Source organism: Hyposmocoma kahamanoa, unplaced genomic scaffold, assembly GCF_003589595.1.
Source record: "Hyposmocoma kahamanoa isolate Upper Pololo Valley unplaced genomic scaffold, ASM358959v1 202, whole genome shotgun sequence".
NCBI lineage: Eukaryota > Metazoa > Arthropoda > Insecta > Lepidoptera > Cosmopterigidae > Hyposmocoma > Hyposmocoma kahamanoa.
The window spans coordinates 2,920,648-2,935,587 of NW_020653726.1; the positions used below are offsets into that span (position 1 = coordinate 2,920,648).

General features: G+C 34.8%; 1 protein-coding gene across 1 annotated transcript in view; it reads right to left on the reverse strand.

The window, feature by feature from the left end:
- The window catches only part of LOC113227078, a 191,770-nt gene that overhangs the window by 31,190 nt on the left and 145,640 nt on the right, over positions 1 to 14,940 (reverse strand). The window contains exon 5 of the mRNA XM_026459952.1: positions 8,154 to 8,194. Coding sequence (XP_026315737.1) covers positions 8,154 to 8,194 — 41 coding nt within the window. The remainder of the gene's footprint in view (positions 1 to 8,153; positions 8,195 to 14,940) is intronic.

The following is a 14,940-nucleotide window of genomic DNA, read 5'->3' on the forward strand; positions in this document are numbered from 1 at the left end:
ATGTTTTATTGGCAGCTTTGTGACTATTCATTCACTCAGTTCATACCATGACGCGACTTTGACATTAAAGTAATATTGCTCTTATGTCAAATTTAACAATCTTAAAATGCACACGGATGCAATGGAAACAATATTATTTTCAGTTTTATTGTCTTAATATTGATTTGTAATGACTAAAAGTTACGTTGAACTTATTTATTTACATATATCTCTTCGATATTTTGTTTATTTTTTATTTAATGGCACATAGGAAATAATTTCTCGTAAAACAAAAATACGCGATGTTTAATCGAGTGCTTAGGTTTTCGCGATTGTTACACATAGGAAATGAAACTATTTTTCCGGATTTATATCGCGTATATTTGTTTTTTCAAACCGAAGTTTCGGGCCCTTAACAGGTCCCATGGTCACGGTTGACTACGCGATGTTTATTTCGTAAAATTATGACAGCGCCACCTATATGCTCCTTGGTGAAACTAACAGCTGACACTACACTAAAGTTCCGAATTCACAACGTGACTATCAAGACTCAGCTTGTTTTATTTATTTTTCTTCATGAAAATGCGGAATAACAATTGAAAACAACGTAATATTAATAGATTTCATTATTACATACTTTTCTTTTTTTGGCAGTTACAAATCTCAGAATGTAAATAATATTAAGTACTTTAACATTATACTACAATAATACGATTCGGAACATCAGAAAAGAAAGAGATGGAATTATACAGTTCATATAGCGTTATTTCTTTCCAATTTTTAGTAAGGAATAGACAATATTGGGAAATCATTTGTTCTTTCAGCATTTTAGCAATAATACATTTCTTGGTAGACAAGTTTGTCACGGTACGAATATGAGTAATATTATAACAACCTTACTTCATGCTTACATTGAAATAAGATTGTTTTTGGAAAGGTTACGGTAGGCCCCCAGGTTATATTTCTGCCAATAATATTTCCAATTCGCCGTCATTTTCTGTGCTTGCCTTCAGAAATTGTTGATATTACTATTACGAGTATTTCGGAAATAGTGGATGCGTCATAGAGAGATCATCATAATATCATTTTTATGCCTTGGAAGAAGTTGCTTCTCTTAGGGAGGCTTTTTTACCTGGTGGTAAGCGACACGCCTGTCCATAACGGTTGCATTGCCACTCAGAGTTTGAAATCACAAAGATCTGAGGGATAAGTTGACAAGTCTGTGACGGTGTGACCTCCTTACACCGTCATCTCACCTCTTTGTATCGCCTCTCTCCGCTTGTATCCTGTCATTTTTTATTTTACATGTATATAAATTTGAATTGTTCCATCTTCCTTCACTTTCTCATTTTGTTGTCGTAAGACGGTCACTCCCAGCTCGACCGCCACAACAGTCGGAGCTGTTCCAAACTCCATCGCGAATAATCGCTAATTCTGGTTCTTTACTACGTTTGTAATCATTTAATAAGCTAAATCATGTGTAATAATTTATAAGTCTACAGCCTTGGCGTACCTATATCTGTAATTCAGTTATTCGGCCCATTTAGGGGTAAGTGCCTTAGTAATAAAGTGTAGGGAGTGTTTTATACTGTTGTACCTGTTTTTTTACATTTACGTTTTTATTGTTACAGCCCTTTCTTTAAACTTTACTTCTTTAATAAATTTTGTGGACCGGAAGATTCCCGTTTCATTGCCGTGAACCTGTTCAAGGCTAGTTAGGGTTACAACCCTTTCAAGTCCCATGTGTCTGTAATTTCACCAGCACTCGTAACCTTCAAAATCGGAACGCAGTAATGCTCACATTGCGGCAGAAATAGGTAAGATTGGTGGCAGCACTTCCTCTTTCACAAGGAGCTCTACTGCTATTAAAACCGTGTCACTTGCTTCTTTAAAGCACGTGTTAGACAACACACACACTCCGCGGCAGCAGACTGCAAGCGATCGCAGATGAGTGCATATACGCACTGTGAAGTGTCACATGTCAGTACTTAAACTATTAAAGAGAGATTTCAATTTCCTTTATTGAATTGTAACCTGCGGTTCGCGCCGACGCGGTCTGTCAGGTGTGAAACGTACTTGAGACACTACTTCTGGATTAGCTTTATTCAGAACTCACAATAAATTGCAAGCCTTGCGTAAAACTTAGGTAATAAAAATAATCGTTTATATTTTTGAATATTAGAAATAGCTTTTATATTTTTGAGGCTTGAACACAGTTAATTTGAAAGGCTAAAAGGATTTTTTTGCCGGAATAGAAGAAAAAAGTACAATAGAAAGTAAGATGAAAGAAGATGAAATTATTTAATTATACTTTCATACATAATTCGCTTCGTTAATTAGCTGATTCTGTTTATCAAGTTAAAATATCCATTTTTTGTAATTTGGAAACGATTCGGGAACGTTCAAGATTGAGCTTTTTGGAATATCACGCACACGCACTATCTAACATTCTTTCTTATTTTCTCGTATTTGCACTGTTTAAAATTTCAAGTAAATTAGTTAGTCCCATTAGTCTAAAGATTTTTCAGATAATTTTGGATAAACTGCCACATATAATGATGGCACTTCAGTTGGCTATTCGTAATTGCATGTTTCATATATTTGGCAAACAGTCACCGTAAGTAGATAGCATGTGTGACAAAGTATTAGCCTTGTTTGCCTAACTACAAATTTAGCAAACACCAAACTCGATTACCGCGCGGTGGTCGGTTTCTTTCTTTCACGCTATATTCAATATGTTAACTCCTTATTTGACTCTATGTGAAGACGGTCATATTTGCCAGTGTTTGCGTGTTTGTCTCAAAGTCAAATAATTTTAAACATCCAATAGCGAATACAAGTAGCCATGAAAAGTGCCGCCATAAGAATGATCGAAGAATGCCATATAGGAAACGAAAGTAATCCACACACCTTTTTCGTTAACATTGGATTTTCAACCATTTTAACATTGGAAATCTTCATCAATTATTTTTACATTTCTTTTAAAATAATGTGCTTAAAAATATTTGTTCTTTAAATATATTTCAAGTATTTGCAGGTATTTTCGTCAATCATTTGATTCATATTTCAGCAATGGTGTCACGAATGTATGCATATTTGTGTTCTGCAGTAAAGATTATAATAATATTATAATAACACTTTTAAATAATACGATAATGCGTATTTGGGTGTGCGTAATTCTAATGAAGGCAAATACAATAGAGTATAGTATTTTTCTTTTATTTAGTCAGTCTTTTCTGACGGTAAGTGAAGTGCACGAGGAATACACATGCGCGCCTACAAGCTACTCTTCATTCCGCGTCTTTAAAATTATGCAGCTTGTATCGTTTAGGATATACGCACAAATTAAAATACTTTTATGTACACACGCCAGCACATCAAGCTACACATTTACGTATCTTGTTCCGTTGCACTGGAGGCGATTTTCAAACAAAAACGTGTAGTCTGATGTGCCGTTGTCCGTACATGCTTCGTGCAAATTAATAGAACATTAACAGTCAAAACTTACAAGCTTTAGTATTTTGTATTTACACTTAGCCGATATACATAATTACCGTGCTATTATGTAATTCTTGTAGACTCTAATTTAGAGAAAATTTGGAGAAATGACATTTCATGGCTAATTCTTTTGCTAGTCATTGTACTTGTGAAGTGAGATGCACATACCTATTTTCCGCACATACTGACATAACTCAAAAATGGTTACCTATCACATGCTCGAAACATGACTTTAGTAGCAGGAGAGCTTCTTGTGAAAGAGTTCATCCAGGGAAGTACTGCTACCTTATCTATTTCTACCGCCAAGCAGTAATATCAGCATTACTGTGTGACGGTGTGACCTCCTTGCATCGTCATCCCACCTTTTTATTGCCTTTATACGGTTCTTGGCCACTCGTATTTAAATTTAAATTTTGAATTGTTCCATTCTTTTGCCTCACATTCTGATTTTGTTTCGTTCCATCGTCACTCCCTGCTCGACCGCGACAGCGGATGGAGCTGTCTAAATTCAATAGCGTCTAATTATTATTCTTATACTAAGTTATAATTATTATAATATAATCTAAATCATGTGTCAATTGTAATAAGAGTATAACAGCCTACAGCCTTATCGTGTACCTATGAATACGTACCTGTAATTCAGTATAACTCGGCCCTTTTAGGGGTAAGTGTCTACTTAATAACTATTTATATCCATCATTAAGTTAGGAAGTGTTTTATAATAATGTACCTGTTTTCTATATTTACCTTTTTATTGTTACAGCCTTACTTATTTGTTACCATTTCTGCTTAACCGGACTTTAAATAAATTTGTGGACCGGAAGTTTTCTGTTTTACTGCCGTGAATCTGGTCACGGCTTGTTAGGGTTATAACCCTTTCAACTGTGTTCCAGTTTTGAAGGGTAAGGTGCTGGTGAAATTATAGGCACATGGGAATTGTCAACTTGTTTCAGGGTGACGGGGACAGTGGCAGTGCCCCTCAGATCTTTGTGATTTACAGCTCTGAGTGGCACTGCAACTGTTATAGATAGGCGTGTAGTTTACCATCAGGCGCACGACTTGTTATTAAAAAAACATGATTTATTATAGAATTTCACTATTTTGACACACTGGCGAGTTATCCGGTTCCCGATTCTTATTTCCCCAACATTCCGTTTGACTATTGTACCGAATTGAACATTTTGTTTTTGTAAAAAGAACGATATCCATAAAACATTTTTTTATATTAATTCTTGCCAAATTTATACCATAACTGTCATCACACTAATGAAAGAAAGTCGAACTTTGTTCGGAATAATGAAATACGGAAGGAAGAAATTCTTGTTTGCGATAGGTTACACTCAAAAAAAAAAATGGAATTGAGAAAACACGATTTGAATGCTGAAAAAATTACTAAATGAAATCAATAAAATATTGTAATTTATAAGTGGAGAACTAATTATTATTACAAATAAAACGAATTCCATTAGTTGCATTAGATTCATTCGGTATTTTACTTTAATTTTCAAATTGTGTTTTCTCAATTCCACCCATTCCATCATTTTTGAGTTACGTTTATATTTATATTGATTTGTATAAGACAACTTTGCTAGATAACAAAGAGAGATTACGAGATGTTTTGTTGGTATTATCTGAACATGATATAGCGTAATCGCATACATTTCTTGCTAAGGCCTTATTACTCGCATTATACTTGTGTATAGATAACTACATACATTATTACCGCAAAGCGTAATTTTGGTCGAATGAAGACAATAGGAATAGGAGGAATAGGAATGTGGCTTGTATTTATATTTTAACATGATTTATATAACTTATTTTAGGTTAAGCTCTACCTAAGTAATGATCTACCAAAGAACTAATTAAAATGTTACCAAATAATTTCAGACATAGACTTAATAAAGAAATAGGCTCAAATTAAAAAAATATTACAAAGTGTCCCTTTTTTAAGTATATAAGCTCATTGAAAGTGACTGACTGATTTTTTTGATAAATGTGGACATGACATTGGTGCTTGATATATTGTGCATAATATTTGATAGATTGACATTGGTAGTTGGTATTAATTGACTGATTATTCCTTGTGCATGTCTAAGGACAGCGTTATAATTAGATTAATTTTAAGCAAAATTTGGCATGCCTAGTCAGGTAAAATATGTGTTATAGTACGAGACTCTTTAAATTCGTGGTTTCTGAGACCTTTGATGGAGGCTTGCACCAACGTGCACATTGACTCCAAAGAAAACATACACGAGCGAGTTAAATGTCACATAGTTACATGTTTTCTAGTAAGACGGCCATTAAGTCTTTTTAGTCTTTGGCTAAGGAGGTGCGCTATATGCTCAGTATATAGCGCACATAGCGTAGTGTTATATATTGTGGGCGCCAATGTAGTACGAGACTCTTTAAATTTGTGGTCATTGTTTTCTTTGGAGTCAACGTACGTTGGTACTAGCCTCAACCAAAGGTCCCAGAAACAACAAATTCAAAGTGTCATAGTATAGTATTCTATTATAATACTCCATCTTTCGTTAAATTTAATTTTACTTAATTATTCCTTTAAATGTTTAATTAAAGTTGGTTTTGTTTTCTTGTTGGCGTCAATATGTGTATAGAAAGAATAAAATAATAAAAACAAAAAATCGTTATTGTATAAAACCAACATAATACAATGTCGATTACGTATTTTCTTCCATAATTCTTGTAGAAGCTAATAAAAATGTCGAACATAACCGTAGTAATTAGCAATATATATTTCATAGAAAGGCCGTGTATAAACCTAATCCACTCTGCGCTAGTTAAGCGGCGAGTGACACAATGGGCGTTGCGGACCATTTTTCAAAAGTGACAGAAACAACCGCGATCAACGGTCCTGCCCAAAACAAAGGCTTTATTATTTTACCATCGCGCCACGAGAAAATGGGAAAATTATTTTCAGCCGCTAGCGTGTCTAAAAAGCCTTTGTGAATTACTTTTAGGTTTTTTTAAGAAGAAACGCTTTGTAAGGTGAAAAATGTGCCAAAGGAAAATATTTCGTGAACTGCGCTCCGTTCGCGCTATGATATCGTTTTGTTGCTTTTTTAATAACTTCTAACTTAGTTTTCTGGATTTATTATTTTTGTAGTTCTGTATTATTCTACTAAACTGTTTTTAATCATGTGTTGTAACCTTTTTTTTTCCTTGTACCATTGCGCAGATAAAGAGAATTCTCCTATTTTATAAAGTATTATTGCAAGTTGTCCTTATCAAAGGTGGAATTAAATTTACACATTGCTTCGACTTTTATTAGATTAGTTCCGTAAAAAGATTTATTTTCGGTCCGCCACTGTCGCTAAAAGTGGCGATGGAACGAGCTGGCTTCAAAATAGAAGACGACAAACTATCGTGGCCCACCAAATAGTTTTATTCATTTACACTACGTTGCCTATTTTGTTCAAATTTACAGAAAAGAGTATCTAAAGAAATGTTTAAACAGCCTTCAAAAACTCATCGTTTGTAATATCGTGTTTTTATAAATGAATCTCGAGCCGCGAAGTAATTGAATCTCCCTGAAAATCGAGTTAATGGACCATTCGTTTATTATAAATATCGATTTTCTTTGCGAGGATAGGATTTCGTTGTTAAAGGTTATTAACTCGGTTGTAACTTCGTTTTGTGGATTGGCACATTAGTCGTTTTAATGTTTGTATTTCTTAATGTAGGCAACATGTGGACTCATTACTAGAGATCAAGCTGGTTTGATTATGTAAATCAAAATAAAACAAAAATGTATAAACTTTGGGTATCGTTTTTAAAGTTGTCATTGAGATTTTGTTCAAAGTAACGTTACGTAAACTGTCGCTCTGAAGAGTAGTAAAAAAATCCTGACGTTGACATTGATGTCACCAAGAAGTGATAACATTCACCGCTCCTGAGTCAAGACTTCTAAAAAACACATAAAAGTGTGTAGTAGGCTCTACAACTGGCATTTGGTAAGGCTTGAGAAGGTAGTACAAATAAAGTAATCCCCGTCAGCCTAATCCCGATGAGAGTACTTCGCGTGGTTTGAGATTTTTCGACGCATCCTTCCTTTTATTGCGTAGCGTAGATGGTGGCTTATAGCTTTCTGATGCGGACTATTCTAAATACTTACGAGTCTATACTACCTCAAATGACTTTGATTGATTTGGCATAACAGTGAAAGTGTTGGATTTTCACTTTGGAAAAAATATGTATTAAAAATATATATAGATATACACTGACTACGGTATGAAAACACGATTCTTAAATTTGCACACAAGAAAAAAAACACAATGTTACTGCGAAATTTTTCAAGAAAACCGCTGTAGGTATTCAATAGGTACTTTACATAATACCAATTATTATTTTTTATATCAACTGAACTAAATAGAACACATACATACTATACGCTATATATTTTTCAAATGGCTTTAATTTCGTTTTTTTAAATAAATTCTGAAATAAATCCGTCCCTGCCGCTCGACCCAAGCAAAATGAACCGTATTAGTACGGGAAAGATTTGAATTTGAGCTGAGGTAGACTTTTAGCTACGTCATTTATTATAAATAACAAGGTTTGAAATGTTCGGGTGCGAAGACACAGGAACAAAGTAGTTTGTGCAAAGTATCTTTCTAATTATTTTGACTGACTATTTTGGGTGCATGATATGAGCATACCCATACGACGTACCACTGCTTTTTTGGACGTCTGGCGTATCCTGGGAAACAATGGGGGAGTACGTTATGCCGTTTGGCAAATGGTTTCACCACGTGTATGCAATTGATGCGATAAGAAGAAGAAAATTATTTTGACAGTGTATTTATCAAAATAAAATTATTAAAATTAACAAATATCTGCGTTCTTGCAAATTTCGCGAATAAAAAAAGAAAAATGTACGCTACGCCAAAAAGCATCCATGTAGTCTTCATATATGCCCATAGAAAGCGAAATGTGAAAATGATTGGGCAAAAGGTGTCTTAGTGACGCAACGGACAGCGTGTTTTCATAAACATTTTATGTTTACGATCAGAAGCGGCCAAGAAAATTGCTAGCTAAAAAAGATCCACAAGAAAGACTTAGGCACTTTACTCTTCATCAGTTGAATGGCAGATCTAAAGACAGACTTTTTACTGATCTTGCGAACTAAAGGAAGTTATAAAATCCGTGAAAGAAGCGAAAAAACTAAAACCAAGATCGAAAAAGGTGAAGGCCTTAACTAACGCAATTATAGGACACGGTATCTTTATTGGAATCATTATATTGCTGCTTTTCAAGAATAGTGACCCAAATCGAAACTGATGTTTCTTTTACTTTAAGAAGCGGTATTCAGAACGCGCAAAATTTTATTGTGGATAAGACACCAAGCTTCCCATTTGCTAAAACAATCACGTGACGACATTGGGCCGGTATATAATACGTCGGATTTACGTGCCAGATAAGCCTGTTTCTTCGAAGTCGTCTTCCTGGTCAATTTAGATGTTTTCTGAGATAGGCTAGGCACTATTCTAAAAAGCTATCGATATGTGAAAGCTTGTTTGTCAAAACCTTGAGGGGCTCAGAACTCAGTCCACACAAACATGTGCCTTGTGCGCATCAGTTTTATTTCGTGCCTATTTTCGTTAGTCCTGACACGAGTTTTTACGATTGCATATATTTTTTACATCTCTTCGTTATTCCGGAACATTTTCCCCAGCTAATTACAAAGTTGGGGTCGTAATTTACACAAACCTTGAAATATACCATACCTCTTACTAGTTTGACTTTACTATTTTACACGGTTGATAAGGGCGAATGAATTTGTCACTTTAATATTATACGAAACGTAAAATGTTATACTTAGGATTAGTCGCAGGTACATGTATTACGAACGACTACTTACATTGTATTTAATACTTTATGTTGTGCTGGATAAAATAGGGTTTACTTTATGATCCACTTTAAGGTCCCATAAAAAGGCTTTCCATGACATTGTATATCAGAGGTAGTCATAAATGTAATAAATTGTTGATAGTGCTTTTTTTAGACGACTGGAACAATTGTGTGGTTTAATCAGCTGAGTGCTTTTGCTTTTGGAAAACACATTGTTTCAGTTTTATTGTGTGGAATTTTGTTGCTGGATTAATTTCTTAGGTTGGTTGTTGCTTTTAATATGGTGCAGGTATTGCGATATCAACATAACCTGATAAACTTAATTCACAATCACATCTTTTTTTTGTCACAAAATTGTATTTTGAACTTTTTTTGAAGGTTTTCATGATCGTTACACATAGGAAATGAAAATATTTTTTCGGATCTTAAAACCCAGTCAGTCGTGAGCACGGGACGTAAAGAGGCCGACACGTCGATTTGTTTGTGTGGTAGCCTAATGTTCTTACCATTTTGACCTACCGCCTCTCAAGCTGAGACCGAATCTGCTGAGACAAATTAAATGAAATGGTTTTTTTAAAATAACATTATGTAGTATGAATATAAATTTATAAAAATCTCTAATGGAAAGAAATATACCACCAGAATTTGAGAATAATTTTATTACTTATATTAGTGCAATACATACGACAAAACATAATATTTATGTATATCAATGACGTAAATTTGTTATGAATTAAACTATTATAGACTTTTATGAGTGACATAACTTGTGCAACGTATGATTAGATTTTATCGATATCGATAATTGTTTTATTACAGTTATTGAATTCCCGGGCTACACAAGCCTAAGACAACTGACCAATCAGCCTTCATCCCGCCGAAAATGAGTGAAATGTGTTTCGAACAAAATTGCTATATTGGCTATCTGGTCTGTGTTGATAATGATGATGAGATCCGAAAAAATAGTTTCATTTCCTATCAGTAAGATTGGTATTTTTGAGTAACATGATGTTTTCACTAACATGATGTTCATATATTTTTTTGTATATACTCTAATATTAGGGGTTAAAGTATGAAATTGCCGTTTTATTGCAATAGGTTCTTTGAATTTTCATAGAATCTTCATGGTTTGAGGTTTTCGAATGAAACTTTTTTCAAATGGTTTCTGTGATTTTTTTTTTTTAAATTTGAAACATTTGAATATCGACTTTCAATTGTTTTTGTTATTCAATTTAGACAAGAAAGATGGATACTGCGAAAATTCGAGTGATTTTTGAATACGAGTTCCGACGCGGAACTAACGCGGCAGAAACAGCCCGCAATATCAATGCTGCGTTTGGAGAGGGGTCTACTAATGAACGCACCGTGCGATTTTGGTTTAAACGCTTTCGTGATGGAAATTTCGCCTTAAAGAACGAGCCACGAGGAAGACCGCCCACACAGGTGAATAACGATGAATTAAGAGAGATAGTGGAAGCCGATCCTAGTCAAACTACCCAGAAATTAGCGGCATGGTTTAACGTTACCTTACCCACAATATTGACTCACTTGCGTCAAATCAATAAAATAAAAAAATACGAAAAATGGGTGCCTCATGATTTGACTGATCTGCAGAAAGAAACGCGTGTTGAAACTTGTGTTGCCTTGTTGAACCGGTACAGAAATGAAGGAATATTGGATCGAATTGTAACATGTGATGAAAAGTGGATTCTTTATGATAACCGGAAAAGAAAAATGCAATGGCTGACCCCAGGTCAAATGCCACAACAGTGTCCTAAAGCAAAACTTACCAATAAAAAGGTAATGGTAACTGTTTGGTGGTCTCAGCATGGTGTTATTCACTATAGTTTTCTCCGATCTGGTCAAGCAATAACGGCAGATGTCTATTGTGCCGAACTCCGAACCATGTTGACAAAACTAGCAGTAAAACAGCCCCGACTCATGAATCGATCTTCACCATTATTGCTCCACGACAACGCGAGACCTCACACAGCACGAGAAACCATTTTGACCCTTCAGGAACTGCAGTTAGAAACCATTCGTCATCCTCCGTATTCACCAGACCTTGCTCCAACGGACTACCATTTTTTTCGTGATTTGGACAATTATCTACGTGACAAGAAGTTTTCTTCTCAGGAGGCAGTACAAAATGCTTTCACACAGTTTGTGCAGTCTAGATCGTCGGAGTTCTATCGCAAAGGCATTAATAACCTTCCCATTAGATGGCAGCAATGTATAGATAATAATGGCAACTATTTTGATTAAATAAATTTGTTAAAAATTTAAAAAATAAACAATTTAGATTTTCATTACAAATCGGCAATTTCATACTTTAACCCCTATTAGTTTGTTGTTATCGTACAAATGTACTCGTACAAATTCCTTCAATCCGACTGTATTCGAACCAACGATTTTGCGCTTTTAACGATAGTCCCGGTTTGGCGAAAAGTGGCTGGATCGAGTACAGCCGTATCGAAGGACATTTCTTTGCGTGTGGTCAATTTTTATATCAATAATAACAGCTGTAACGTGTGTCTTGTGAAAGTTCGTAGCTAATATATTTCCCGCTTATTCGCGGTTTCCGACTACGGATAATTAATTTCGTGCTTGATTGATCCTTGTGTTCACTAATTTGTGTCTCTGAACAGCTTAGCTATGTTTAGAACTGCCAACATGGCAATAATTAATCAGTTATACGATCAATAAACTGTACTATAGGTAGACTATATTTGAGGCTGTCAGCGTAATTAGTCGTGTAACCCATATTCATTTTTTCTATAATATTACTTTAAATGGTACTAAAGTACGTACATCCTAATTAATTCAAATTTGGAACCTATTTTCATATTAAAAACATATACGTGTAATTAGCATTCAAATAGAACTGCCTCTTTGGCCGAACGGTTCCCATATCGGACTGCCGCGCAGAGATCCAAGGTTCGATTTCCAGGCCGGGAGAAATATGTGTATACATTTATTTCTCTCCTGAGTTTGGGTGTAATTTGTGGATGTCTGTCAATGTGTGTGTCCAAGGCACCCGCGACAAAGAGTTTCCCTAGGGAGGGCTATGAGTGTGTTGCGTTGCGTTTGCCTTATAATTAAGTACTTTTGTATCATTTAAAGTGATATTGTAATAAAAAAATGAATGTGGGTTACATCACTATTGCGCTGATAACCTCATTTATTGTCTAATTTCAACATGTTAGTAATACGCATTCCAACATGTTGTTTTTAACGCATACACTCAAATCCCCGCATTAGAGAAACCCTATATCATGGATGCCACAGATGCCATAGACAACAACAAATTGAATCCAAAGTCACGACAGAAATTAATGTAGGCCATACAAATATTTCACCCGGACTGAGAATCAAACCCGGGACCCCGGCGTGGTAGACCAGCACGGTAACCGTTCGCCAACGGAAGCAGTTAAGTTCACTTTTTATTTTCTTTTATGATACTAATTGACGGGACAAACAAGTCGTGCGCGTGATGGTAAGCGACACGCCTGTCCATAACAGTTGCAGTGCCACTCAGAGCTTTAAATCTCAAATATCTGAGGGGCACGCCGTTGCGCCCATCACCTAGAGACAAGTTGAAAAGTTCCATGTGCCTATAATGTCACCAGCACGTAACCTTTCAAAACCGGAACACAGTAATGCTCACACTCACATTACTGTTTGGCGGCAGAAAAAGATAAGGTGGCAGTACTTCCCTGGACAAACTCTTCCATAAGGAGCTAAGAACCTAATAATAAGAGAAAACAAATTGATCCATTTTCAATTATTTTATTTCCGTAGTATTTTTGTATCAAAATGCGCGTGTTTTGTCATGCTTCTAACTGTGATGATTATATATTTTAACAAGAAATGAAGTTCAATTAGTATATAAGTGTCTTGCAAAGTTGCATGGCAACAAAGGACATTAAGTGGACCTTTTGTGTATTATAAAATGTCAAATTGGTACAGCAGCGACGCTACTGTATTTTAAAACAAGCAATACTTATTATTATTTATTTTCTTAAAGATAAGGTTAAATTGTTTAAATAAATAATGTAAAAGGAGATGCAGGAATAATTTTATAGCGTATTTCATTTAAATAAATTATAAATTTCTTTGAAATCAAAATAACAAAAAGGTGCTGCGCCAATTTGAGGCGACTTTAAAGGAAATTTCTCGCAATATTTGGGTTTTCCCAACATTTATCGCATTTGAATTGAATGTAATGTAAAATAGTAATTTATAATATCGAGTTATTAGTTTTTATTTTTTAATAATATTAGTGATACCCTCTCTAAGGTAGTTTATTGGTTTAATGCTAACAATTTATTGCTTAATGCCAAGAAGACAAAATGTGTTAAATTTGAATTACCTAACGTAAAATCGACTAGTCCAAGCATAGAAATAAACGGAGAAAAGTTAGACCTTGTTAATAAAGCAGTCTTCTTGGGAGTGACCTTAGATAGTAAACTTCAATGGTTTCCACATATATCTTCCCCGACCAGCAGATTATGCTCCGCTGCATACGCAGCTAGACTACTACTAGACTAGTTTACTTTAGTTACTTCCATACATTGACTTAAAAATAAAAAATGCTTCCATAGTATAATGTCTTACGGGATTCTCATGTGGGGTAAAGCGGCAGATATTCAAACCATATTTGTATTGCGAAAACGAGCAATTCGTTCTGTGTACCGTCTAGGCTCTCGGGTTTCTCTCGGAGAAAAGTTTAAGGAGACTGGGATCACGACTGTGGCATCACAGTACATTTACTCTAATATTTTATAGGCCCGTAAAAACTACGTGTTAGATAAAGATATATGGAAAGACGACATGGCTCCAGAATCCACACAAATTTGATTCAAAATGTATTTCACAGCATTTAAGTTTATTTGAAAAGAGCAATACCTAGAGTTTCTCGCTCGTTCTTCTCAGGGAGGTCAACGTAGTGAACGAGCAGTAGCTTAAACGTGACGTTTTCAAGTGTAAATTTATTTTACCTATGGAATAAATAATCTTCGACTTTGACTTTGACTTTGCAATTAAAATGAAACTATTTTCTTTAAAAGAATAGTTTAATTATGATGATAAAAGTCGAACACACTGAAAAAAATTTCGTCGACCCGGTGGGAGAATTTCGACGACTCGGTAACTGGACCAGTGTCTCAGATGATTAAAGCAATGCTTCTGGCAGCATGGACATGGGTTCATGTCCCAGCGGATCGACGAAAAAAAAATTCTGTGTGTTCGATTTTTGTATTCACGATCATAACAAAACTAGTGGAGTTTAAAAATTTAAATAAATAAGAATAGTTTCATTTCCTAATAAGTTATAATAATGTTTGGTAGTTATGAAAACAATAAGAAAATAAACATACAATTTTATCGGTCAGCTGTAGTTTATGTCGAAAGAAATTAATTTACAAAGTTCTACAATCATAATATGTAGTACATAATGAAAAACATAGCAACAGTTTCCCTAAAAAGTTTTTCTTTGTTATAGTGTGGTAAAAATTAGACATATTTGGTTTCTGTGCTTGAGTATATCTTAGAAAATGAAACTATTTTTCCGGATTTAAATCGCGTATATTTGTT